The sequence below is a fragment of the Eleginops maclovinus genome, chromosome 12, assembly GCF_036324505.1.
Source record: "Eleginops maclovinus isolate JMC-PN-2008 ecotype Puerto Natales chromosome 12, JC_Emac_rtc_rv5, whole genome shotgun sequence".
NCBI lineage: Eukaryota > Metazoa > Chordata > Actinopteri > Perciformes > Eleginopidae > Eleginops > Eleginops maclovinus.
Genome location: NC_086360.1, coordinates 14,050,459 through 14,077,820, shown reverse-complemented (window position 1 = coordinate 14,077,820; position 27,362 = coordinate 14,050,459). Strand labels below are relative to the sequence as shown.

The 27,362-nt window shown below is 39.5% G+C and overlaps 1 protein-coding gene across 1 annotated transcript; it reads right to left on the bottom strand.

Moving 5' to 3' along the window:
- Nucleotides 1-23,510: 23,510 nt before the first annotated feature.
- On the bottom strand, nt 23,511-25,891 carry LOC134873062 (uncharacterized). The gene is made up of 2 exons (XM_063896453.1): nt 24,097-25,891; nt 23,511-23,835 (listed from the first exon to the last, which is right to left on the bottom strand). The coding sequence occupies exons 1-2, from the start codon at nt 25,778-25,780 to the stop codon at nt 23,564-23,566; spliced, it is 1,956 nt and encodes a 651-aa protein (XP_063752523.1). The 5' UTR covers nt 25,781-25,891; the 3' UTR covers nt 23,511-23,563.
- Nucleotides 25,892-27,362: the final 1,471 nt, after the last annotated feature.

The window sequence follows — 27,362 nt, the reverse complement described above, 5'->3', positions numbered from 1 at the left end:
TGATTTTAACACATTTACAGAGGCTGCACAAACAGAACAGTATATTTGTAGAGATGAATAAAATAGTAGTCACACTTAACAATATATTCTCAAAAAAAATATGAGTTTATATCAGTTCTCTCCAATGTAGTGCTATCCATCCTCCCTGTCCTCCTCCCCCACCACCATTCGCTCACTACCCTTCTGTGTTGTGTCCATGGAGGACCTACTGTGTGGCAGCAGTCAGCGGTAAAGTTTCATAAACACAGACACACTTTGGGTGACAGATTTCCACTTCTACTCATTCTCTCTTTTCCTGACATGTCCAGACACATGTGGCTAATCACCAGAAAGGATAGATGGGTAAGTGGATGGTTGAAGAGCTACATCATAATGGAGATACAAGTTTAAAGTCTAAGGGGGGACATTTTTACAGTCCCCCACTCCCTTCTTATCAAGTCTTACAAGCCACAGCAGCTGTCCCACAAGCATAAAATCTTCAAATCTATGCTGGACAGGTAGTGCCACATGTGCGGAATTAAAAGGCTCTTGGTGAGCCCAGTCTCGAGTTACCAGCTGCACGCGACAGCTGCCTGAAAAAAGATCTGGTTTCTGGTGGTTTTTGTACAGTTGGTGATAGATGTGCAGCAAAAAGCAGGATTGTTAACCCCCTCCACAGCCCTCCTAGTGAGTAGAGAACAGTTTGACTGTCAGGGACAGAAGGAGCATTATCTAACCTCCATGAACCCAGTTACAATCTCTTCAGAGAGGACACACATATGGCACAAATAGATAAGGACAAGGTATTGTAGCATGTCCTGGTTAGTTAAAAAAATACAAATAGAGCCAACTTGTTTGCATTTTTCTATATATATTTCACATGCATTATTATATTTTGAGCTTTATATGTTTTTCTCTGTTTCACAATAGATTGATTATCATTATTATAGGTAGGTTTCTTTTTCTGTCTTGCAGTCATTTCTATCTGCTCTATCTGATGAACAGAACACACAGAGAGCATTATCTTCTTTTCTCCTCCCCAACACAGCCTGAGTGTCTGCACAGGCTGTAAGTTTTCTTTAACAACAAGCAAGTTGGAGGACGCATGAAGAATAGGCACTTGTCTACGGATACAGTGCTGGATGTGAGATAATGGCTGATTCATGTGTGGAGATGACAAGCTGTAAATGCTTATATAAGGAGAACGCTGATGTGTGAGGCTGTCTGGCTGCTGAGCTGTACTACCTATCTCTGAAGAAAGACCTATCTTTATGCTCCGTATCTCCTGTTTACTGTTTAGGGAGATTCAAGATAATGCCAAAAGAAGATGAGGTCATGTTTCTACTTATGAATTGAACATTATTCTCTGAGATTTATCTGAAGTCTGAATACTTGTATCTGGAGTAGTTTTTATAAAGGGTTGTCAGCTAGCATTTATATCGTCAAACTACTGTATGTATCCTAAACGCATGCTTATGTAATAAATAAGACTGAACTTCAGAAGATTAAAAAGATGTGTCTTTATCATCCAAATGTGTTGTATGTCAATCATACAGGAGTATGATTTCATGGTCTGAATTGCTTTCTGTCAATTTCAAGTGATAAAAGCTGGATAATGGCACAGTGAAATTTTCATTTATTTCACTTTGAAGTTAATAAAAAGTACTTTAATTCCGCGCTGATTTGCCTGCTTGTCTCTACTGCAGCCAGAGCTAATAGTTTGCCCAGCAGTCCTGGTTGTCCTGTGGACCGGAACCAGTCTTGTGATTAGGGGAATGAGCTGGCGGGAAAGGAACTAGCGACAAAATGCTCAGGGCATGTGCTTATTGTACCACTCTGTATCCTACCACTCAAATTTGCGTCTCTGTATACATTTTCAAACCATTTAAGTTTAATATTGGTAATTAAAGCACCTTGAAAAGCTATTTTAATATTCATGGGTCCTCTCCATACAAAATCTAAAATGAATACAGTTCCTTAAGTTTGCTAACAGGTCAGTCATTGTGTATGGTATGAGGTTGCTTTTTATTAAACCTGAGAGAAAAGTATTTCTGTGCATGCATGTCTGGATTCCTTCATGACATCTTAAGATTAGTGGACCAAATGCTTCCATGTTTACATGAAATTACCAGGGGCTACCCTCCCTTTGTCACATTAAACCACTGCTTTTTGTATGTGCATTTGATCTGGGTTATCTTTTATTCCAGCTTTCTAATAGTGATACAATACTGATAAACCTATAGTTGCAGATGATTGTCTAACTATCTGCTGGATAACAGGTCACCAGCCGTGTAGGTCTGGTGACTACAACGTTAATGTGCAGCACATATTTTCTTGTTGCCTATTCACAGTGTACCATTGACTGAGTGATCCAGGGTTGTGTAACTTTATTGGAGCACGGGGACATGGGTCATTCTGAGTGCTTCGGCCTCTGTCTGTGCATGCTCTCCCATATGGAGGAACAGAGAGGAAATCTGACCTGTCGCACGACATCTGAAAAGGGTAACAGGGCTCCATTGTTGCATGTAACACCTTACTCAATGTGCAGATTCTCACATCAACTGAAGAAATGAAACGGAGAAATACAAGGAGGGCATAAGTAGATTACAAATGCTCACACTCTAGGGGGGTTGTATATGTAACACACACACACACACACTGATGCATATCTACATCTGCTGGTTTGCTATTTCATTTTTTATCTTAGCGATAGCCAAACATTGACCCTGTCATGCTATGTTTACAAACAAAGTATATTTAAACATGATAAGTGGCGTTTATTTTGTATGCAAGAAGTGTTACATGTCACACACATTGATATACAATTCATATTTTGTTGCTTTGGCATTTTACAGCAGTTAAAAATATATATGTTGTTTCCAGAAAATGTTCTTGTAAACAGTCCTACTTTTCCAGTCCACCTGACTAAATTGTGTTTTATTGTCCACCAATGACACAACCTATCAAGACAGACTCAATGTGTACTGATCATGGGCTTAAAGGACAACTAGAACTGGCTTTGTCTTTACAAATGGATACAGAACATAAAATATTTTTTTTCTAGCAGACTTAATCCTCCAATCGGATCAGAGTGGCTAATACTGTGTGGTCAGCTTATACACATTTTGTGTCATTTCGTAGAATGTGAGCCATTGCTATGAACATACTTTTCATTTCCGTCTTCTCAAGGCAAGCTTTACCTTTGTGCGACACAATCTCAAAGGATCCATGTTTTTAGTATTAGATATTCTTCACTTTTTGGACAAATACTCTGTGTCTTTGTTGACTGCTGGTTTATTTGTTTGCTTGTTTTAACGTTTTTTTTTACAGGCCTGTTAATAGAATGTTAGTCTCCAAGCAAATATTACTGCAGCTTCAGGCCAACAATTGTACTGGTCCTGTCATAAGTGGAGAAAAAACAAAGAAAAATGAGCAGCACCTACAAAGTGACCATGTTCTTGTGTTTTTTTCCACAGTTGTCATTTTTCCCAACAGTGGGTGGAACAAAATAAACAGAGCACAGGAAATAATTTTAATGTGTATTCCAAGCATTTTATATGAATGTTTCCGAGACCACTTAAACAAGCATGGTTCAGTTTAGCATGATGTACTGTAATTGTGTCAGGTTCAAACAAAACAGTTTTTGTTGTTGTCGTGTATAAATCAAACCTGCATGCAAACAGCTTCTGTATTTGTGGCTGGACATCTGTTTTGAGATCTGATTCACAAACACCTGCTGATGTTCATTCACGGTGGGGAAAGCACCGGAGCCTCATGAAATAGCACATGATTGACTCTTATTACACAATGTTGTTATTCTTTTGTGTATCTCTAGTCATAGCAATGTCTGCATTTAATAAAAATTGTGGAAAGATCCAAGTCCATTTAATCAAATGGCTGGCAAAAGCAATAATCTTTTAATGAATTAGGCATGGTAAAGATAGCACTCTGAAGGGAACAAACAGGAACATGTAACAGGTACATGTGAGACTTAAGTGAGTCATTAGTGCCTGAAATACTGAGCTTATTTCTGTGTTTCGGCTATGAATACAGGGATTGTGCTGTCTTTTATTATTCCTGTGCTTTTGGATTATAAGCTATTAAAGAATAGTAGCTTTCTTTAGGGACGTTTATTTTTATTTTTCCTACTTGTGACCAAGGGTCATGGATGAATTTCTGCTTCTTAACGGAGTTTGAATGTGTGCTGACTGGTCATGTTTCTCAACTTAAGTGAATTATTGGCAACAAGTCAGCGCATGTCATTATAAAATAATTAAAGCCACTAGAATTTTGTTTTACTTTTGCTCCCCAAGGGGATGAAAGCATATGTTGATGTACCATATTTTGATCAAAATCTTGAAATAAACATCCAAACAAACTTCCATCTTTTTCTACCTGTGCTATTACTCCGACTTCATCCCCCTGCAAACCTTCACTGCCCTCCTCTTATCCTTTGTAGAGACCACTTCCCACTTCATGCTGCCTCATCTAGCTGTCATAGTACTGAACCACACAGTCAGTACCACAGGACAGCTCAGCCTCTCAGTGACTTTCACAGAAACCTGTGAGCAACATGACTATTTGCCCTCGTTAGTCTTGAATGCAAATGTTGGGTTACTATGAAGAAGCTTAAAATACTACTGGCCCACTGAATAAAACACAACTTTTCAGTTTATATTGTGTTAATGGTGTATGCAACCTCTTCAACAGGCCTTTTGTTTATGGGGAAGTGTAGAAGAGTATACAAACAAGTGGGGGAGGAAGGAGAGTAAGAGAGAGTTGGCAGGATTGTGAGAACCTTGCAAGGCAACAAACTCTGTATGTATTTAACGGTGTTTTTTTCTCATTCTGGGTTCCTCTTACTCCTACAAACATTAAACTGTGAACAAGGCCTACTCCTCCTTCTTCACAGCCTTGAAATGAAACCAGCCCTGAGTTCAGAGTATCCTCTCTCTGACGTAGAAAGAGCTGAAACAGGGCAGCTGAAACTGGGAAAAGTTTACGCTGTTCCACCGCTAATCAAGACCTTCAACAGCTGATTATCCAAAAGAACACAGGCAGCAGCTCTGTGGGGCCCACACAGGGACACTGGCTCAAATTCTGCTGGAAGAATGTACACGATAAAGTCACACGCAAACTGATGCATCATTAAAAGTCATGCAAACATACACACACACACACAGAGGGGGGTCTGCCTCTGGCCTCCAGTGGGGGTATTCCTTGTACAGATGTGTTTGATGTTCTGTATTGCCTTTTGTTGCATCAGCACAAGGCCGTCTTTGTCTGTCTGATGCACAATGCTGCATGGTACCAGCCAAAGTCTGGACTGTAGAATCAGCAGTGTATCTCTGTCCATGGGCCTATGTAGGGCGATGTAATCTGGGTCACACGAGGAGATAAATGTAGGTGACTTTAGGACGCACTGATTCTGACACTTTCCGCAGAGCAGACAGGCTGTCAGTGATAACACATGTTAATGAGCATGTGGGTGTTTACTTAAGAATATTCTGCACAGTAACATGCGTATGTGCTTTCATAGAGTGTTCAGGATGTATCACTCTGGAGAGAAAAGGGTTTTTTAACTTTCATAAAGTTGTGATATTCTTTTAGTCAAACAGGTCATTATGTTGTGAGATATTAGGAATATTTGATGTTATCCTCACAATTATATGCTCAACAACCTTTTCCACAACTAAGGAAGCTTTAGTCTAGTAATCCTACATTGCCTGGATATGGCCCCAGCATTCAGTACCGTAATGTTGTACTGACATGACCCTATTCACCTAACCTGAAATCTCCCTGTAGTTGTTCTGGTAAACATAAAATGGTGTTTCCCTCTAATGCAGCTGTCAAATAATCCCTTAACAAAGTAATGCTTTAATCTTTACACTTTGTCTAAACTGTAAAGGAAAAGTATTGAGAGGCAACCATTGCAAACTGAAGGGAGTCACTGTAAAAAGGCAAAATATAATATTGAGAATAATTACCTGTAAAATCACAACTTTTAACTCTTTTGTATGGATAAATACAAAACCACCAGTCAGGGTTAGTTACATCCCACCTAAGATTATTTAATACCTGAGCTTGCACAATTTCTATTGTTGTTTTTGTATATATTTTTTATGTCCTAAATTGCACTGTTGAGGAATTTGCGATCTTAGATTTTTATAAATAATTACACCGTAGTTTTGCATATTTGTTAGGACAATAAAACCTTTGAATTGAAACAAAATGCATTATTTTGATTAATGACATTCACAGTTGCTGTGATGATATGAGGTTTTTTTTTACCTTTTGGATAGAGCAAGGCTAACAGCTTTGTGTTGCTTCCAATCCTAATGCTTAACGAAAGGCATACACTTGATTTTTACTAGTCTAACTCTGGGCATGATACAACATTTTAATCTTATTAAAAATAACATTTTAAACAAAGCTGTTTTTGGTGTTGTCATCAAGTTATTTAGCGTATTACTGGTTACATACAGCCATACTTAAAGCATACGTAAAAAGCCTAATCCCAATTACAGCCCCCACATGCCATACTTTGGAGAAAACATTGTTTAAACATCACACATGGTTATTATTGTAGTTTTTTTTAACACACTGGACTTAGTCATAATCCTCCTGCACTTCGCTGCATAGTCAAACAATCCTTTAATAAATTCAGCCCCCGAAAGGGCACAGTGTAGCCATGTGGATGTCAACAACACAAGGCTACATCAAAGACCTCAGGCTAGAATACAGTACATCCCTGAAAACAAAAACAGAGCAATGCATCCAGATACACATGTTTACATATTGACACATACGCAATCTCAGAGGATCAGTGTGCTCTTAAATCCCCCTGGGATGTTTTTCACAGCAAGAGCCCTCAGCTCGCTGTACCCCTGAGGATTTAAATGTGTGTATTTATGAGTTCTGAAAACCCAGAGTGTTTGTTTGAAGGGGTTAGTTTTAGTGTGCATAACTATTCATAAATGTCCTTAAATTCAGGTTGTACTTTTACAGTAACTCTGATACCCACTCTTCCTCATGAATCATTTAAGTTTTAATAATGATCATGCTTAACCCCCTTCCTCTGTGACTATTTCGAAGTTCAAAGGTTTTAATGTCACAAACACAGCTACAGTGTGGTTGTGTAATGAAAAACTTGGGTCACAGGTTCCTCAACACTGCTATAGAAATATAAACAAGACATACAAATAATAATTATATTAATAAAAACAAATAGGTCTGTGCCACAACTGCTACATTTACTTTACCTTTTAATTATCGTTTATTCCTCCTCTACTCAATGTTTTATTCATCTCTGCATCCTTTATCCAGGAATATGATATTAATATATAAGAGAAAGAATTTTAAACTAATGTACTAATCTGACACTGAGGGATTACATACTTGCTCTTTGAGTTACCATTTATAGATATGCATATGGAAACAACAGATCATGCCACGGTGAACATACAGTGGCAGAACAATAGGATTGCTTTTTGTCTCTGCACACAGTTCTCATCTAAACTCACAACTGTAACATTCAGGAAAATCCGCCTGAGTGAGGAATTAAATACTGGAACCGATGGCTTTGCATTAGAGAGATGTTGTTTCATCCTCAAGATTGTCCTTTGTCTTCCTAAATCACCCCTGTTGGAAACGAGGTTGGGTTGTAATACCGGCTGAACTACCTCATTGTTTTTAAATTGTAATCTCTGGCTGAACCAAAGAAGAGGAGATGATGAATATATGCAGATTAACACATGCAGCAGATTAAAGTTAACGATGCCTAACAAACGCAAACCTGTGGGCAAGCGAGTCAGAGGTTGTCTCCCTTAAGCTTTTATTATTGTAAACATTTTAGCAAAAATATGTATTATTTAAGAAATACTAAGGGATAGGATAGTATCTATACAAAGGAGTGGAATAAGTATTAAATGACATAATGAAGTAAAAGTAGCAGTACCTCTTTGAATAAATACTCCATTAAATAACTGTTAGAGTAAACCTACTGAATAAGTATAGGAGAAAAGTATCAAGTATACTACAAGTACTCACTTTGCAGAAGAATGTTCATGGTGAGTGATACATTATTATAGACTTTATTATTTATTATTATAACTTATACATCAATGTATGTCTATCATTATACTGTTGTAATTTTAGATTATAAAAAGTTAATAGTTAGTATAGCTGTCAAATAAATCTTTTGGATTAAGTATAAAGTAAGAAAATGTAAAATGCAATACAGGTACTTTAGTACAACACTTGTATGTTATTACTTTTCATTGCAGCCCAAATGTCTGTACTTTTCAACTACAACATCTGATGCAGGTCTGATCATAGCCGTCAAAAGCTTTTGAATTTGAATCTTCAAACAGCCAGCACAGGTTCCATTGAAGTACAGAGGGACTTTACTCCACCTCGGTGAAATGCAGACCTAATGGGCTTTTTGGGTGGTTTTGATGTTCAGCAGCAGGTTTTCCCAACATCACACACTTGTGTGTGCAGCTGTTGCTGTAAGCATTTAGTGTGCACCAAAAGAGAAGGCGATTCCCTCGGTACCCTATCTCTCTCTTTGTATGTGTGCAGTGTAAAATGAATGGAATCAGTGGTATGCATCCTCAGCCTAAAAGCCTGACGTCTGCAGCGCGGAGTTTAGCATAACATTCCTGTGAAGACTCCTCCATAATCAAAAAGCTTGTGGGGGGAGTGGATAAGCAACTTGTGCACTGAACAGACCATAATGACCACTAAGGCCTTTGGAACATGTCCGATTTTCTGATTCACATTACATTATTTGTGAAAAGATCCTGACCTGCTAAAGTGGAAGGGCAGTAAGTATAAATCTGTGTCCGAGTGTGTAAACATGTATAGTGTATAGTTATTAACAGGGCAGGTGGGAAGAGACATATAATGCAATTTTACGCAGGGTTATAGTTTACAGTAATTCCAGCTACACCTCTCTTGTTCTATTAAGTTTCTGGTCAAAGCAGTAAAATCCCCTCTACAGTAAATCTCCTTAAGTATGAGGACCGAAACAGTTCTGTGAATCACAGGCTCATTGTGTACTCGGTCTTTGTGTGTGTGTGTGTGTGTGTGTGTGTGTGTGTGTGTGTGTGTGTGTGTGTGTGTGTGTGTGTGTGTGTGTGTGTGTGTGTGTGTGTGTGTGTGTGTGTGTATGTGTATTTCTGCTCTATGCCTGTGCTCCCACTCACAGTAACGAGCTTCACAACAGCTTGTTCTGAATTACAGATGAGTTAGTGTGCTGCCAGCCCTCGGGGTGTCTTCTTCAGGGTGTCGTGTTTGAATAACACTGACCAGGCAATTAATCCCAGAACTAACCATCTGATAAGTAACTCATTATCTTTGTTAACACAGACCCTGGAGGATTAACGTGGGGGAATGTGATCGTGTTAACACAGCTTTGTGAGTTTAGGTGAGAAAAGGTAACTTTGTTTCCACATTCAGGATTTTTGCTTTTCAGGATGTCTATACATTGTAAGTTTAAGTTCTAAAGTATAGGTATTGTCTTATCACTGACAAGAGTTCATGAGATATTTTGAACAAGTAAGAATGCTGTCACCACCTTTAAATCCCTCTGAAATGACCTGCTCTGTGCAAAGCATCTGCACAGAGCAGGAGCGAGACACTCTGAAATACTTCATTTATTTATTATTACAGAAAGACACAAATGCTAGCCAAACATAAAGTCCTGATTGTGTCCCATCCTTTGCTAGACTTGACAACTTAAGTATGTGATATGAACAATCAGGCTATTTGTTTAAATTTACAAGAGGGGCTTGAATTTGGTAATTTGTATTAACAAGGTGGAAGCTATCCTCCTCTTTGTTAGCTCCCCCAAGGAGTTCTGAAGAAATGGCCATTTATTCTCCAACCATCCATCTTCTTGGTTACACCCACTTCCTGTATTTACCTGGGTGCGGGTCCCGTGATCATTGTTGGAAAGGCGTCACTCATGCTGTAATACTGGCCGAATGGGCGGGGTAGACGAAAAGGTAAACATAGTCATTAACGCAGTCTGTGATCCCTAAGCATCCCACTGACTTCTGTAAAAACATTTAGAAAATCATACCTTGATATTAACACAATGGCTGATTACCCTGCAAACGTGTTGAAGGAGGGGCTGATGTTGTGTGCCACATCTTCATTATCCACAGTGGGCTAAAGCTGTTGTTGACTCTGCTGTAACTCAACTTTGGTCAGCTCATGTTAGGTTTCAAATACAGACTTTGCCATCCTGATAGCTGTTACGGTCACTGATCATTGTGCTTAAGTAAAAAATCAGTTTTTTAGTTTTCGACCACTAGAACAAAGAAAACCATTGAAATTTCCTGACCAGTAACATGAACACGTCAGTGTGTCCACCCGCACCACACAGAGCATGTGATATACGCAGGGGCACCAAATTACTCCAGCAGGTGGTTATCTCTCTTGGTTTGACCCATGACCCACATGTTCAGCTGTGGTTGGTCACAGCGCCTGATAGTGAACCATCAATCATGGTGAAGCAGGAAGTGGTACGATTAGGTCTTATCAGTCGAACATGGGGGACCCCAGAAACAGTGTTTTGTTCACTTTCATTATGGTTTTGTGTGTGTGTGTGTGTGTGTGTTAAACAGCTGAACACCAGTGCATGATGACAATGTGCTGGATAAGCATTAAGTACAGGTAGTTTTACTGATTCTAAGGGACAGGCATAAAAACAGAAAAATGAAAAATGTGTTTATTTCAAATTATGAGCATGTAGTCAAATTCTGAGAATAAAGTTGAAATGGCGTGAGAAATATTATCCAGCTTTTGAGAATAAGTTAAGTTACAGTACTCACGTTGGCTGATATACTGAAAGTTCAACTTAAGTTAAGAGAAATAGTTTCATTAGCCTTAGGGGTTTACTTGAATTTGACACATTATTGGGGTAATCAAAATGAGAAATTATGATTATAGAAATGAAAAAAAAGTATAGTCTTCAACCGTGAGGAATAAATGATCACAAAGTATATTTTTTCCTTTGTTTTCTTCTGACTTCAATCTGCACAGTAAGCTAAGTTGTGGACATAAACAAAGGGCGCTATTCACCTATTAAATTTGTTCAACATTCAGCCATCCATCGTATTTATCTGCAGAATGTGTTTATGAGGACAGCTGTGTCCCTCTCTCTACCTCTGACAGATGCATGCAGATTCTTGCAGCTGTGCTCTCACCTGTTGGCTGAGAGTTAATGAGACGTGAGATGTCACCAGCCAACCGGCTAAAAAAAAGGGGGCCTTTTAGGGTGCAGTCACAATATGCTGGATGGCTAAGGCACACAAAGAGGGGCATACATGCTGCTTAACACACTGACCTGGTTTAACTGTAGATATGCAATATGTTACTTAGAGGAATATGTAATCCTTTGACCCTTGCAACACTTTAAGGTTAAAAGATAGACTGAATAGTCTTGCAGTGAACATAAACCTTTGGCCTAATATATTAAATTGACTGCTATTATTATTTTAAAGAGAGTAAATGTGTGGATTTATAGCCCATGCAAAAAGCAAGATAACCTATTGCCCTAACTTACTGCAGGTTTCTTTTACAGGTTTCTGCCTGGATAAAATGCACTCTGATTAAGCTTTCCTATAGTCTTCGTCAAACAGCTGCTGGGTTTCTCTGCATATTACAAAGTAGCAAATGACAACCTTTGATCTACACAATAACTCACCCCATCTAGCCTCACTCTGCTTTTCTCTATCTTTATTTTTTTAATTTCACCCTGTGTTTGGAGTGCACACAGGTTCACACCCCAAGGCTACATGACTGTGGCATATGCAAGGCACAACAGTAGAAACACTGTAAAGTACAGATTGAAAGAATGAATGAAGAAGTAGATGAAAAGAACCAAACGAGGTACAAGTATCATGGTAAGTATGAATCTAGAGATAAAGGAGAAGAAAAAAGAAGAAAGAAAAACTAGTCTAAGGGAGAGATGAAAAGAGAGAGTGTTTGATGAGTGGTTAAGACTGAGGCCACTGCACCCAGTGAACTAACCCTGCTGGTAAAACCAACTTAAAGTCTAAGTGTCTAAGTTGATCCCTGAAATATTAGATATGGTCATTCGAATACACATAAACATCTGGTAATATAATGGGCGTCTCTTCATGTCAAACTAAATAACTCATTAGCATGTTTGTCTCATTGGCCTCACTGCATGAACATTTTCTCTCTGTGACTAAGAACAGTACTGCGAACTAGAGGTCAACACATTTAGACAAGCAATACTTAGAGGGGTAAAATGACCCAAGATCAATGCCTTGCAACAACAAAACTGTTGTTACTTAATATAACTCTATAGGAGAAAAGGCCTTCTTATTATCCAACACTTACCTGTCTGAAAACATCGAAGAGAGCAGTTCTTTAGATCTTTACCTTGTCTTTACACTTTGCCTTAGATGTCAAAGACTAAGTGCTGTGCTATGCACAGGGCAGGACAGAAGAACATATTACTTGGTTAAGTGTGACTGTTTATTTCAAGAACACTTTTTGGGCAATTGATTCAGACACACGCTGCTCACTTTCTCTTATAGTGCCATAGGCCTGTACAATGTCTAGCTTAGCCACCCATACATCCATGTAAACACACACTCTGTGTAAAGAGGCCATACGGTTGTTTTGTCACTGGTCAAAAAGACTCTGTTCGGAACATCTGGATGTTGCTAATCACTTGTGTGAACGTCACTCCCTGAAATCCCTTGGACATGCACTAACCCTGGAATCCCTTCATAAATATGCTTTAATGAGCAATAATGCCACCACAATGGCAGTCCCACCTTATGTATCTTAATCCTGGCTTCTGTGTGTGTGTGTGTGTGTGTGTGTGTGTGTGTGTGTGTGTGTGTGTGTGTGTGTGTGTGTGTGTGTGTGTGTGTGTGTGTGTGTGTGTGTGTGTGTGTGTGTGTGTGTGTTTGTACAGTACACCCTGATCTGGGTACCCATATGCTGGCTTCTTTGAACTCATTAATCAAGGATTGCAATGGGGGGTAAGGGGGTTTGAAAAAAAGCACAAAAAACATACAGGATTGAACAGGATTATCCCAGAGCGGTTGTTAAAAAGTATTAATTTAGTGCATCTTCAAAAGATCACATTTGGTCAAAAAGATCACAAGCAGAATAGCCTTAAGCTGGAAACAAAGAGGTGGGGATTGGGAGCTGAGCATGCATATCACTGCTGATGGTGATAAAGGGATATGGTTTCAGGGAATACTACAAAGGCCAATAGGAAGGGGAGTTTGGTTGTGGGGCAGAGTGGAGAAAGGCTCATAGAGCAATATTTGTCTGCTAGCAGATACACTGTGATAAGAGAAATAGGCATTTTATAACACAACAAAAGAGGTATAGTTATCACCATTTTAAATCCCCTGAGTCTATAAATAGGAGAAAGTGTAGGAATTGTTTAGAAAGATTCCCCTTACATAGCTGTAACCCTTTAAAAAATCTAGTTTGAATCTTGGCTGTAGCTGAATTTCCTGCTGAACTAAAAGGTCAGGTGTACATTGTTTCCAAGTCTTTCTTTTCTGCAAAGTCATTATGACAGCATGCAACACGTCAGCTACAATAATGCCACTTAGTCTCCCCGTGCTCCTAACCCCTGTAATCTCAGCAATGCTGAGAGACTGAGTTCTGTAATAACAGCGGTCTTACCCCTATTGTTTACACTTTACTCTCTCTATTTTTAGAGCAACAGCGCTTTTTTTAGCCACAACGACACAAATAGTTGCCTGTATTGTGTTTTTAGCAAAAGGTTAGTGATGTAACAAATGAGGTAGAGTGGCTGTGATGAAGTAAACAGACCTGCTTATTGAGGGTATTTTTGGAAACAGGGAATCCAGTGACCTGATGTTTTCACCGTACACCACTTAAGGCCCTTTGCTTTCAGTCTGTTAGAGACATAAAGGGTTTTCAGGACAGAGGGACACAACACACTTATTTTACCAAGAAAACAACAATAAATGATTGCCATCATGCATTTATTCTGTATGGGCAGTCTTTCCCTTTTTAAACATATCAGATGATGCGAGTACTATAATATAACAGTGTACTTTATAAATATTTCAAATTCTTTAGACCTTATCATATGCATTTATGTAGGGAGAATTGTAGAAATTCTGTTGGTGAATACTGTATAAGCTGATTACAATAAATGTGTTGAAATACAGTATATTAGAAGACAAGGGACAAAGAAATTTTCCTTTTTGAATATAATCGAGTTCATTTAACTGGGGCCAGAAGTGCATTGGTGAAAACTGAAGCGCCCTACACCATTTAGCAGCCTCATCAACTAATTTTCCCCACCCGCACTTTCCCTGTCAGGTCAGGAATTCAACCCAGCTACTTTGAAGCAAAATCTACCAATGTATTAATACAAAGATTAAGTCATAACACTCGAGGGCTTTATGCAAGAATATTACTTACATGAAAAAAAACGTGGAATCATATCAGTGTATGTCTCATTTTATACCACGACTAATATTGTGAAATAGAAAGGCCTTGTGTAACCCTCACTTCTTAAGCCCCACTGCTCCACACAAATGTCAAGTTACCACACTGTTTGCCTGTAATTGCTATTTCACTCTCTCTGTGGTGATCCAACATGTGGAATCTCAGATTCAGGGCAGGCAGATCTATATAAAGAAATGGCTGATCAGCCTGGATTTGAAGGCACTACTGTTTTGAGAGCAAAGCATTTTTATTACTGCTCATGTAGCAACATGATTTTCACTTCTGAAGTGAAGCACTTTCACAATGACACATTTCTCAGACTTGTTTTCAGGAGGTTACAGAGGTGAAAACCCAGAGATTGTAGACTTGGGATAAGCAGCAAGAAAGTGTTACACACATGTTGATTCTGCTAATGTAGACAACAAACATAATGGTCAGGAAAGACATACACATGCATGTGCATGACCTAATCAGCAGTTTAGTTAAAAATAAAGCGTGCATCTTTTTTATGTGGTGAGTTCTGAAACCCTATAGATAGAATATAAGGAACAAAATGTTTTACTGCTTAATACTCATACTCAAGTTGAGGCTACTTGCTATCAGAAACACAGAGGACTTATGTGTTGCAAAGTCACTGTTACCTTGTCTATCAAATCATTAGTTGACAATATTGACATATTGAACATGTCAAAATTTCCCCAACTTAGACACTGCACAACCTTGATCTTGAGCAAAACACTCACAAAGTCTGAAGTGGATCTGACACACGGTTCTTGTGAAATGTGAAGGACACAGATTCCTTGTTTTATCGTTAGATGCATAAGATGGTTTAGAGGTTTCCTTAATTTATGATTTGGTGTATTTCTTTATTTCAGTAACATGAAAAAAAGAAATAAAAAGGAGGGGGCCACAGGGGCTCTAGCTAGCTTACTTCATACAATCTCTTACTTTTATGTTTAGACATATTGTCCAAAAAATGGTAACTAGAGTCAAATACAATCAATCACAAACAACAACTGCACATTAAGGCTCACATCCCAACGCACCCATGCTCAGTGCAGCTGCAGTGGCTTGCCTTTGAACTACCTCAAAAGACAATTCAGCATCTAAAAGCCCCTCTTCTCTCTAATTACAGTGGCTCTGTATTATAGGGCAGACATAGAGTTCCTAGTATTCTACTGCCAGTGCTTTGTAACTGGCAGAATCATAGATGGCTTTAAACAGGAGCCGTTTTCTCTGGTCTTGATTACCATGCTATTGAAGTTGCTATCTTAAACCGTCTTTTAAGCAGTCTAATTGACCAAGAAGATTTTAATTATGTACAGTAAAGTTTTAGGATATTAAGGAGAGGGTGGTATTGCATGTGGAATTACATTGCAACAGCCTTGAAAAGTTTTAGGACTAGTAAGTTATTTTATCCCCAAGATATGTCCTTTGTGAAAGACAATATAAATATGTTTATGGCAAGTATTTTCTTTTTAACCCAAACATGACTTTTATGGGATGTCTGCATATCAAAATACCAAAAAAAAGGTCCTTTGTGCAGGAGCATGCAAGAAAAACCTGCTTCAGAATTTACAGGTACAACACTGGTGAGGCGATAGTGGAAAAACACAGTTTTCTTTGCACTTTGACACCGTGGGTCTCTGAAGTGTAAGACAAAGCATTGTGCATTGTGTCCAGACTTCACTGGTTTTCCACCTTTCATAAACACAATAAGAGAGAAAAATGTATTTTCAAATATTTGGGCCAATACATAATACAGGTGCATCTCAATAAATTAGAATATCAGGGGAAAAGTTATTTTATTTCATTAAATCAATAAAAAAAAAAAAACTCATATATTATATGGATTCATTACACACAAAGTGAAATCTTTCAAGCCTTTATTTGTCTTAATCTTGATGACTATGGCTTACAGCTAATGAAAACCCCAAAATCAGTTTCTCAGAAAATTTGAATATTGTGAAACAGTTCAATATTGTACTCTTGTATTGTCACTCTAATCAGCTGATTAACTCAAAACACCTGCCAAGGTGTCCTGAGCCTTTAAATGGTTTCTCAATCTGGTTCAGTAGGCTTCCCAATCATGGAGAAGACTACTTATTCATAGAAAGTCGAGTGGAAGGAAAAAGTGTGGTAGGAAAATGTGCACAAGCAACAGGGATAACCGCAGCCTTGAGAGGATTGTCAAGAAAAGGTCATTCAACAATTTGGGGGAGCTTCACAATTAATGGACTGATGCTGGAGTCAGTGCATGAAGAGCCACTATGCACAGACGTATCCAGGACATGGGCTACCACTGTCGCATTCCTCGTGTCAAGCCACTCCTGAACCAGAGACAACGTCAGAAGCGTCTTACCTGGGCTAAGTAGAAAAAGAACAGGTCTATTGCTCAGTGGTCCAAAGTCCTCTTTTCAAATGAAAGTAAATTTTGCATTTCATTTTGGAAATCAAGGTCCCAGGGTCTGGAGGAAGAATGGAGAGGTACAGAATCCATGTTGCTTGAAGTCCAGTGTGAGGTTTCCACAGCCAGTGATGATTTGGGGAGCCATGTCCTCTGCTGTTGTTGGTCCACTGTGGTTTCTCAAGTCCAAAGTCAAAGCAGCCGTCTACCAGGAAGTTTTAGAGTACTTCATGCTTCCTTCTTCTGACAAGCGTTATGGAGATGTTGATTTCATTTTTCAGCAGGACTTGGCACCTGCCCACACTGCCAAAGGTACTAAGACCTGGTTTAATGACCACAGAATTACTGTGCTTGATTGACCAGCAAACTCGCCTGACCTGAACCCTCCCTATAGAGAATCTTTGGGTATTGTCAAGAGGAAGATGAGAGACACGAGACCCAAAAATGCAGAGAAACAGATTTTTGGGTTTTCATGTGCTGTAAGACATAGTCATCAAGATTAAGTTAAATAAAGGCTTGAAATATTTCACTTTGTGTGTAATGAATCCATATAATATTTGAGTTTAACTTTGACTTAATGAATTACATGAACTTTTCAACGATATTTTAATTTATTGAGATGCACCTGTATTTGACTGTCCTGTTTCCATGTTCAAGCATGTAATATGTTGTGCATGTCTGTCACCTGAAATAGAAAGGAGCAACATAGGAGTTGAATTGAGCCGAATAAGAAAATAGAGCAATGCCTTGCATTTGTACAGATCCGGAGTCTGCAAGATGAAAGCATCAGGCGGGTGAGTCATTCTGTACCAGTTTTTTGTATGAACATAGGGATCGAAACCACTGGGAGAGCAGATTTGAAAATTATACTCTGTAGAGGAAGTACTACAGGTAGAGCTATTAATCATACAGTGTCTGATGAAAAGGTAGGTGGCATGATGGAGGAGCGAGAAAATATCACATAAATGCAACTGTTATGAAATTGCCAACGCATGCACACATACACCCACTTGCAAGCACATCTATGCTTAGATGTGTGGGAAGTTTGAATACGTGGCTCAGGTCTGCAGGGTGTGTGTGTGTGTGTGTGTGTGTGTGTGTGTGTGTGTGTGTGTGTGTGTGTGTGTGTGTGTGTGTGTGTGTGTGTGTGTGTTTTGTGTTTCAGCCAGAGTTTGTGTGTGTAAGTGTGTTAGTTAATATATCTGGAAAGGGAAAGGAAATTGTTTCATAGGGAAGTGGATTAACAGCAGGAAACAACAGAGACACTCCAACAGCCGTCTCACACGGCTGAATGGAGGTGGACAATAGAAATGTATATGAGAGAAGAGAGAGAGCAGGAGATAAAGAGAAAGAGAGAAAGAGACAGATTGGGGTTGACACAAAAAAGTAAAAAAACATGGAGAAAGAAATAACAAAGAAAGCAATGATACACAAGCTCACAGGATCTTACTTTTCGTCTCAAAAACAGAAAAAAACACCGATCTTATTTTTTTATTTGGGTTCATGTAGGTTTTCACTAAGTACTGCTGGACTTGGAAACAGAAGTGCAATGAACTTATAAATAGATTGTTTACCAGACAAAGTGTTGATAACCTGTCATTCCCCTAAGCTTAGAAGCACTGAGGTCACAACAAAACTAATTCCACTCTTAAAATCAGCACACTGGACGTGTCTGCATTCATGCCATTATATTTCATTTATGGTGGTAGTTGAGAAAACATTTGCAAATGAGCATCATGCTAGACTCAGTTTGCCAAAAGAACAAGACCAACTGCTGTCTGTCATCTGCCTTTAAACCAATAAATCCATGTTTCCTGTCATCATCCGGATTTTCCTTTTTCCTAGTCTCGGTTGGTGAATGTACTTCATCTCTTCATCTTGCTGTACACGTGCATTGGGCAAATTATATTTATTTGTGAAGGGCAAAAGTGCTAAAGTCTGAGTCATATTTTCATAATGTGGGAGGGGTAGACAATGTTGCAAGTGTATGCATGATTTGCACTTTTACACAGATCAAACAATCTCCAATAAATTGATTTTTTTTTATTCTTTAAAAAAAAACATGTTAGAGATGCTCCTCTCTGATGGATTTGAACTCTAAAACCTGAAAGTGATTTACTTTTTAAAGTCTGTAAGCACACTCTCTGACCCATGCATGCAAACACATACCCACAGAGTCAACGTCATTAGCAACAACTGCATTCCTCTGTTCTTTTTGCAGCGTCAGGTTAAGATTAGACTTTGCTTTTGCACAGAACTAACCAGAAAGAGCCAGATCCTACCTGAGTTACCTATCACCTGAATGCTGGGGATTATCTGTCTGTGCTGCAGGGAACAACCAAAGGAGCATGGATGTAGGGCAGCCAGAGAAGGAATAAGTACTAATTTAAGTGGATGACGGTGCAGAAAATATCCCCAAGATGTCTCTCTGTTGTTCCCTGTTTAGTTTTCCTGGAAGTCTTATTGACCTGGAAGGGGTTTATTTTTGGATCCCCAGTTCTTTTTTAAAGTGTCTATTCCTACTATTTCCAGCCAACAATAACTTGTGGTTTCTATCTCTGGCCATCAGTGTTTCTAAATCAAGCACTGCCTAAGCGCATAATTGAGTCCGTGCTGGTCTTGTAATAATCTCATGTGATTGTGGTTATGTAGCAGAAGTTATGCTGCAACACATGAATGGGATTGTATCTCAAACATCGGTCAGCTTCTGTCAACTAATATGATTTCCATAGTAATTCTGGTCTTCTACGCTTGTTAAACTCTGTACCTGGTCTGAACATCTTGTTATTTGAAGATGCTATTAGAAACTGAGAGTCATGAATGCAGGTTCTGTAACTTAGTGTTGTAACTGCTTGGTAAATGCTGTTGCACTGTGCTAAATGACAGGCGTTGGATGTGACAGTTATCGCCCCTGAAACTGTATGACTGTCTGTCTGCATCTCTTCCCATTTAAAGGTTTGGTTTTGAGCTTTAAAACATTCAGACATGATGGGTGTGTCATTTACAGATACTCCCTTGAGTGTTTGTCTGCATTTGACCCACAGTAAAGGAGTCCTTGCAGGGTGGAGATACGTTTGATTCAGACAGAAAGACTGTTGAAGTTGGTGGGAATAAAAACCTAGTCATTACAGAAGTGTTGACTGACATAGAAACATTATGATTTCTCATGAAAACCCTACAATTTGTGATAGTAGCCACCCCTGCTCATCACCATGAACCTCAGTCTGTAGTGACGGCACGAGTGTAATGTCTGTCTGGGCACACACTGAGGCTGTCCTACACATGTATCCCATGTTCATGCAAATTAAAATTCAGCAGTAGGTGTCTGGAAACCATCTGCCTGAGTGTGTGTATCTGTATTTGTGTACTTGTGAACAGTCTGTTTGCGGGTGTGTGTTAAAAAAGTCAGTTACAGCAGTGGTTCTCAGGGGCCAGACACCTGTACCTCACCCAGTCCTTCAAATCAAAACCAGACAACCAAAAAACGCAATACACAGCATGGACACACACACATGAAAGGACTTAAACTGCCAGTGCCCAGGGAACACAGATTGTTTTTAGCACAGCAAGATTTGCTAAAGGCATAGAATTAGGCTTCTTTGTTCTAAATTGAGTGTTTTTTGGGTGAAAAATAAAACATGGATATGCATGTAGACATGTGACCACATGGCAGACATACAGAGGTCAGCTGCACATTTAAAACATGCAAAGTCCAAAACACAAGAAGGGTTGTTTCATGTTGAATTCCTGCACCCACAGACGAAAACAACATGGTAAACAGTGACAGGGAAAATGCAGTTTGCAGCTCTGGAGGCAGACTGACTTTAGAAAGCAGATCTAAGCTGCAGTGATAAAGTGCCCTCAGCTGTCTGTGCAGCAAAAGCTTTATTTTAAGGACTGAGGAACTCAGGATGACCTATTCAATATGGTGACTGAGACCTTACACAACCTTGTTTACAGCTAAAGGGTTCCCTCTGGATTATTTATGTTATTTTTTTACAGTTTTCATATAATCAATGCTTATGAAAAAGCTGCAAAGGATACAAGATGAATGTAAACGTAAAAACAGATTGAAATACATTTAGATTGATCCTATCATGTTGTTTTTAAAATCCAATTGTCACAAATGTTGTGACATTGTTTGAAAAGGGGCTCAGCATGTTCCCCTCTACAAAGGCCTCAGTTTTTCTCTTCCCTTTTCCCTTATATCTAACTATCACCTTCTGTCTTGGATGATTAGATAAAGAACTTCTGTTAATGGGATTAGTGAGCCTTCCACCTGCCACAGCAATATGGGTAAAAAGAAGCATCTCTTCAAATTTAGCAGATCCCCTCATGTGGTCTTAAGACTCCATTTCATCAGCTTAGAAGAGCAGCTGAGGCTGCAGCCGTGTGTGACGGACAGATACATCAACAGAGAGAAAGGAGTTCTTACTCCTCTGTGTGACAAAGAGATTACAAGAGGGTGAAATATAAGAAATACATATATAGGAAAATGATTAAAAATAATATAATACTTCATTGATGTTTTTTAAGAATATTTCTGTGTGTTGTGTGTTGTGTTGTACCAGTCTTCTAGTTGAGGGACAACCTCCCTGATCATGAGCCCACCCTGGTGTTAAAAACAGATTGCGTTGTCTAGCACTGATTCTGCGTGGGTACTGAGATGTCAGTGGTTATCTTCGGGGCCACCTGCAGTCTTGCGTCAGAGTCAGACCCTGAATACTGAGCATATACCTCCTAACCTGCCTGTCGACATTTCATAATTGTACATGAACCACCAGACACACAGACCCAGATAAAACTCTCCCCATCCCCACATAACAAATACACACATGAACACACACAAGGTTCCCCTGTGGCTCGGCAAATCAAAAAAAGGCCCACACAGGTCCCTTCTCAGAAACACCTGCTCACGCCCATGTGATGCAATTAAGTGGCCCCTTCCAACTTGCCACATTGCTAGATGTGTAGACAGCAGTGGTGGGCCGTCAGGGCCAGCAAGGCCTTCTCTGCTGGCCTAAACATCATCAGAATATAAATTAAATTTTGATATATTTTTTCCACAAATACGTATTAAATTATTCCCCATAGTCTATTCTCTTCATTTTATAGCGTTCGTCTTGGCTGCGCTGCTTCCAGCCTCAGAGCGAGATTTGGAGGGCTGGCCTTTATGTTAGAGCTTTTATCCAATCATATTTCAGCCATAATGTGTTGCTAGGGTCAAAGAAATCTGCCCTTAGGCCTTCAGAATCAACAGTGCGGGCGGCTGTAAGCTTAAAGTGAACGCAAACAAAATTGTGGCGTTAACCAATCAGATTTCGAGGTGGCGACAACGGGCCAGCTAGCAGGCGTACGCTAACGTTAGCACGTGCACATCTTCTGATTGGATACGCACTATTGAGAGGCAGAGCTAGGCAGTAGGCAGAGCCATACAGTCTATGGGCAAAGCTAGCAAACAGAACTAGAACTTGAGCAAGCTAATTTGTGTAGATTTCTACAAGCTATTTTTTTCAACCCACAATGGCTGAAGGAGGAGAAGAGATCAATTTGGTAGAAGATATAATTACAACGCCATTTTCAAAACGAACTTTTCAAGTAAAGCTACACATCTTGAAAAGGGAACGACCAACTCCAACGCTAGCGAGCCTAGCACAGCAGGGAAACTACGAGCGGCTCACAGCCTCCGAGAGGCACTGCAAATTGTACTGCCGGGAATGCCTGGTATTTGCAACTGATCGATTTGGTGTTTGGAGCCACACTAAATTTGCAAACTTGAGTTGTCTAACCAAGGCAGCAACGAGACACCAAAGCACAGCTGGGCACTTGGAAGCACTGGTGCTTTTGAAAACCTTTGGGGACACCCGAGTGGATCTACAGCTCAACGAACAAGTGTGCAGGGAAACGGAGCTCCACAACGAAAGGGTGAACAAAAATAGGGAAATATTGAAAGACTGATTGATTGTGTCCTGTTTTTGGGTAAACAGGAACTTTCATTTAGGGGACACGATGAAAGCGCCGAGTCCAGAAACAGAGGAAACTACGTGGAGCTTCTTTGTTTTCTTGCTGAGAACAACACAGATTTGCATTACCACCTGTACACAAACAACATGTTTACTGGGACGTCAGGCAAAATACAAAACGACCTGATTTATGCTATTGCTGAAGTGATGGGAGAAGAGATCAAAATGAAGATTAAAAAAGCACCCTTTGTCGCTGTTATGGTGGACGAGACGTCAGATGTGGGTAATGTAGCACAGCTGGCACTTGTTCTGCGTTATGTGACAGACACAGGTGTCAAGGAGCGGTTTGTCAGATAATCTGATTAATTAAGTTAACTGTAAATGCTGATGTATTGATTATAAATGCTTCGGAAATATTAATATAACTCTGTTGTACTTGACTATGTTCAGAGCTGGGCACAAATACATCATAATGTATTTTGATACAAAATACAAATACTTGATCAAAAAATGTATCAAAATAAAATACAAAAATACTGGTCTGGAAAATGTATTTAAATACAATACAAGTATTTTGTATTTTGAAAATACAAAAATACACGCGAGATAATGCCTGTATTGAATACTGTCTGTAAACTGAGGAATGTACAATAAATAAAAAAGGAGACAGCTAACGCTACATTCAAATCCATTTTATTTTATCCATATTAAACAGAAAAACAGATCAGTTGTTCTTCAGGACAACCAACTTCTCCAGCATATCTGGTGTTAATGACCTTCTGTGAGGCCGGTTCACTAAGCCAGCAAAAGAAAACAGGCGCTCAACCGGGGCTGAGGATGGTAGGGTTGTGTTAAATCTCACAAAAAGCTGTTTCATCAAAGGGTATGCATTTAGTGAAGCCAGGTCTTTTCTGGGATCCTCCAAAAAATGAAGGGTCTCCAGTTCCGCCTTGCTGTGGCTGGGCAAGGCCTCGGCCTCCAGCTGGTTGACTGTTCCTGTAGAGATTGAAGACAACAGAAAAAAAACAAGAGCAATCAGAGATGGCAAGCTGGCCTCTGCCAGACACTATGCATGGACAAACAGACAGATAGACAACAATCAGACAGGGTCATAGCAATACCTAGCACAAACTCCCCCCCGAGGACCAAATAATGCATTCTTCAAAGTATAAATACTGAAATTGTCACCAAAAGGTAAAACATGCTATTGTAAATTACATAATTAAGTATTTTAAAGTGTAAAGAAATTCTTCTCACCTTGATCAGTGAACACAAAGAATTCGTCATTCTCCTCTGTGCTCGGTGTGGTCCCGTCACTCTCTGAGAGAAGTCCGAGTTCGTCTGCTGAGTGCAGCATCAGTTGCTGTATTCGCCTCTTCTCAGAAGCCAACCTCTGGGGTAACCACCTCATCTTAAAGTATGGGTGTGTTGTGGTTGCCAGGATGGCCTCATTCACGTCATGCTCCAGCATCAGAAAATTGTGGAAGCGTTTTTTGAACCCTGCTATGGTTGCTTGAAGAACGTGTGAGCAGTACCTCAAGTTTGATGCTTGCAGATCCTCCAGCTTGGCTTGAATGGTGAAAAGTGTTGGCAACAGCTCACCATAATAGCATGCAGATTGCCCTTGAAGCCGATCTATTGAGATGGCAATCGGTCGTAACACTCTGCAAAATTCCTCAATGTAGTCCAGTTCGACTTCCCTGAATGGTGGAAGTTGCAGGGCAGTCATGGCATCAGGGAGCTTGTCACGCAAGAATGACAACTGACTCAAGGAGTCATGCAGAGAATTCCACCTTGTAATGCAGGGTGTCTTGAGTTGCTGCTCGATTACTTTGCCTAGCGTTTCAGCACTCTTTGGTCTGCCAGATGCTGTCCATAATGCTGAGCACTTCGCCATCGTTGAATGATTCAGCCTGCTGAGAGTTGCATTGCTAGTGATCGATTTCTTGACATCAGTAGTTGAGATTAAACTCAGAGTATGTGTCGCACACCGGAGGTGTGGTGGTAAAATGATGGAACACTCAGATGCTTCTTCTCTCTCAGGATCTATGACCAGGAAGGACAGCTCATCGTCCAGCTCTTCAACTTCATCTGGGTCATTTGTTTTTCCAGTGACACTGAACTCTTTAAAGGCCTTTGCAAAGTTGGATGCATTATCAGTAACTGTAGACACAATGGTGTCTGAAGACAGCCCATATTCTGTGTGAATCTCATCCAACAGTTCTGCTATTCGGTTATAAGTATGGGGGCTGGGAAAATGCCTAACGGCAAGAGCGGCTGACTGCCTTTCCAGCGTGTCTCCATTGATCCAATGTACTGTTGCTCCCAAATAACTGGTTTTCTTTGTTGACCAAATATCCACTGTTGTACAAACACGGCGAACATTTTTAAGCGTCTCTTTTAGGAATGCTTTTTTTGTTGCAAATTCTTCATCAATCCGTCGTCCGAGTGTCCGTCTGGACATTACATTGGCACCTGGGTGAAGTCCCTGCACAAGCTCGATGAATTCTGTTTGTTCAACGGTGGCTAATGAGTGCATTCCTTTGACAACAAAGGATTTCACAAGGGAGTCGACTTTACTTTGTGATATTGTTGGGCTAGCATGGTCAAACAAACGAGTCTGCCTTAATGATGTTTTGGCTTTCTTCTGCTGGCCACTTGCACTTTCCTTTTTGTAATTTTCAAATTCCTGTAGATTCTCTGGGTGTTTTCTTTTCAAATGTGTCTTGAAATTTGTTGTTGCTTGATAAGAGCCACAAATAATGGCTTTCTTGGTTGTGCACAGCTGACACTCAGCTTCTATCTTTCCACTTGGATTTTGAGATACTACTTTGAAGAATTTCCCATCCAATATGGCACACCTAGGCCCAGTGGTACCTTCTGAAGATGTGGTGGCTTGAGGCTCACCTGACGCCTCTTCATCATCATGATTGTCACTCATCTCAGTTCAGTGGGACATCCTCTATTTCAAACGAAATTGTCAAAAAAAAAGTTGTTAGTCAGTTACTCTTCAACAGACACACACTTAAATCACATCATAAAAAAAGGAAAAACAATTAAATCCGAAACTGACTACTATATGCACTTGCACGAAAGGGCTCTTCTAACCTGCCAAGTGAAATATTACCTAGGATACTAATGATAAAGCGTTTGGAAGTGGAAAAACTAAAAGCCAGAGGTGTCAAAAGTAAAAGTAAAAGTACATTTTCTGGTGTAAGTACAACACTAGCACGTGGTAGCCTATTACATAGCTGTTAGACCATTTACTCCATTGTACCTAATGGGATAGATAGACTGCGTTGTTACTGAAAAACACTTCTAACAATCTAACAAGGACCCACCACAAACTTGATCCAACCAGTGTAGTCAGCTGATCGTAAACAATCACAGGTCTATGTGTTACTAGAAAGTTACCTGTGTTGGAAGGATGTCAAACATTGTCAGTTCTGTCTTCTTATTTTCCTTTAATTCTGTCTTACCTTTTACTTTCCTGGACATCTTGCTATTAAGCTATAGACTAAGTCCATGAACACGTAACTTATACTTAAATCTGTGCACTGGCTAAGCCTGGATGGCAGTTGCCCTGAAACTTAGACTGTCTACAGATACTGCCATTTAGTTTTTTATACTATAAAACATAATATAGCCTGAAATGGTTATACAGCCTACTGTATTGGTCTCTAATGACTTTTCCAACAAAAAAACCAGCAAGGTGAATATTGATTCATAGAAGCTAAATGTGTTAGTCTTACAAAATTTATCATAAAAGTGGGTTTTCCAGAACCCCCTACATTTGTTAGGAGCTCAACCATGGAACTGAATCTCCATACGACTAGTGTAATGTCATGCTCAACATAAGAGCTTTAAATATTATTTCAGCAAATTAAATTAGCATAGTCTGACATCTGCCTGAGTGTGGACATTTTGTCACATCGTTGCGGTCCGTGCCTAAAAACACATTTACTCTCACGATTTTTTCATCAAAAAACAAAAAAAGAATACACGATGACAACTAATAGAAAGGACGTATCTGCCTAAAAACAGATTGTTATGAGCCAGTTTCTAAGCCTATTATCATTCTTTCGTTCTAATAGAATTTTTTTGGGTGAAAAGAAACCAGGTTATGCGTGAGACGGAACACATGCCTCGAGGAGCTCCTACAACATCAAAGTCCAAACAGAGGGTGTTCGGTTGTTCCAACACAACAAAACAACTGGGTAACAGTGTTTAGGGGGAATAGAAACGTTCCTTTCAACGATTTAAACATGCAAATAATATGGACAGTGCCCTCTACTGTTTCAGCAAAACAATTTTAAAACTTGGAATCTCCTAATTCAATATGTGACGAGTGACAATTTAACACAAACCCCTGATTATTTAGTTATATTTTCCCTTTTCATATAATCATCATGTTTGAAAGCTCAAGGTACAAGATAATTGTAAAACTATGGAACTCATAGATGACCTCTCAATTTGTTTGACCTGTAACAATGTTGACTGACCAGCATTATCCCCTCTACAAA

Excerpts from the sequence above, each read along its gene's own strand:
- LOC134873062 (XM_063896453.1), bottom strand. The coding sequence starts at position 25,780 with ATGAGTGACAATCATGATGATGAAGAGGCGTCAGGTGAGCCTCAAGCC. Across the intron at positions 23,836-24,096 it reads CTTTGTGTTCACTGATCAAG|GAACAGTCAACCAGCTGGAG; the intron begins GTGAGAAGAATT and ends CAATCTCTACAG.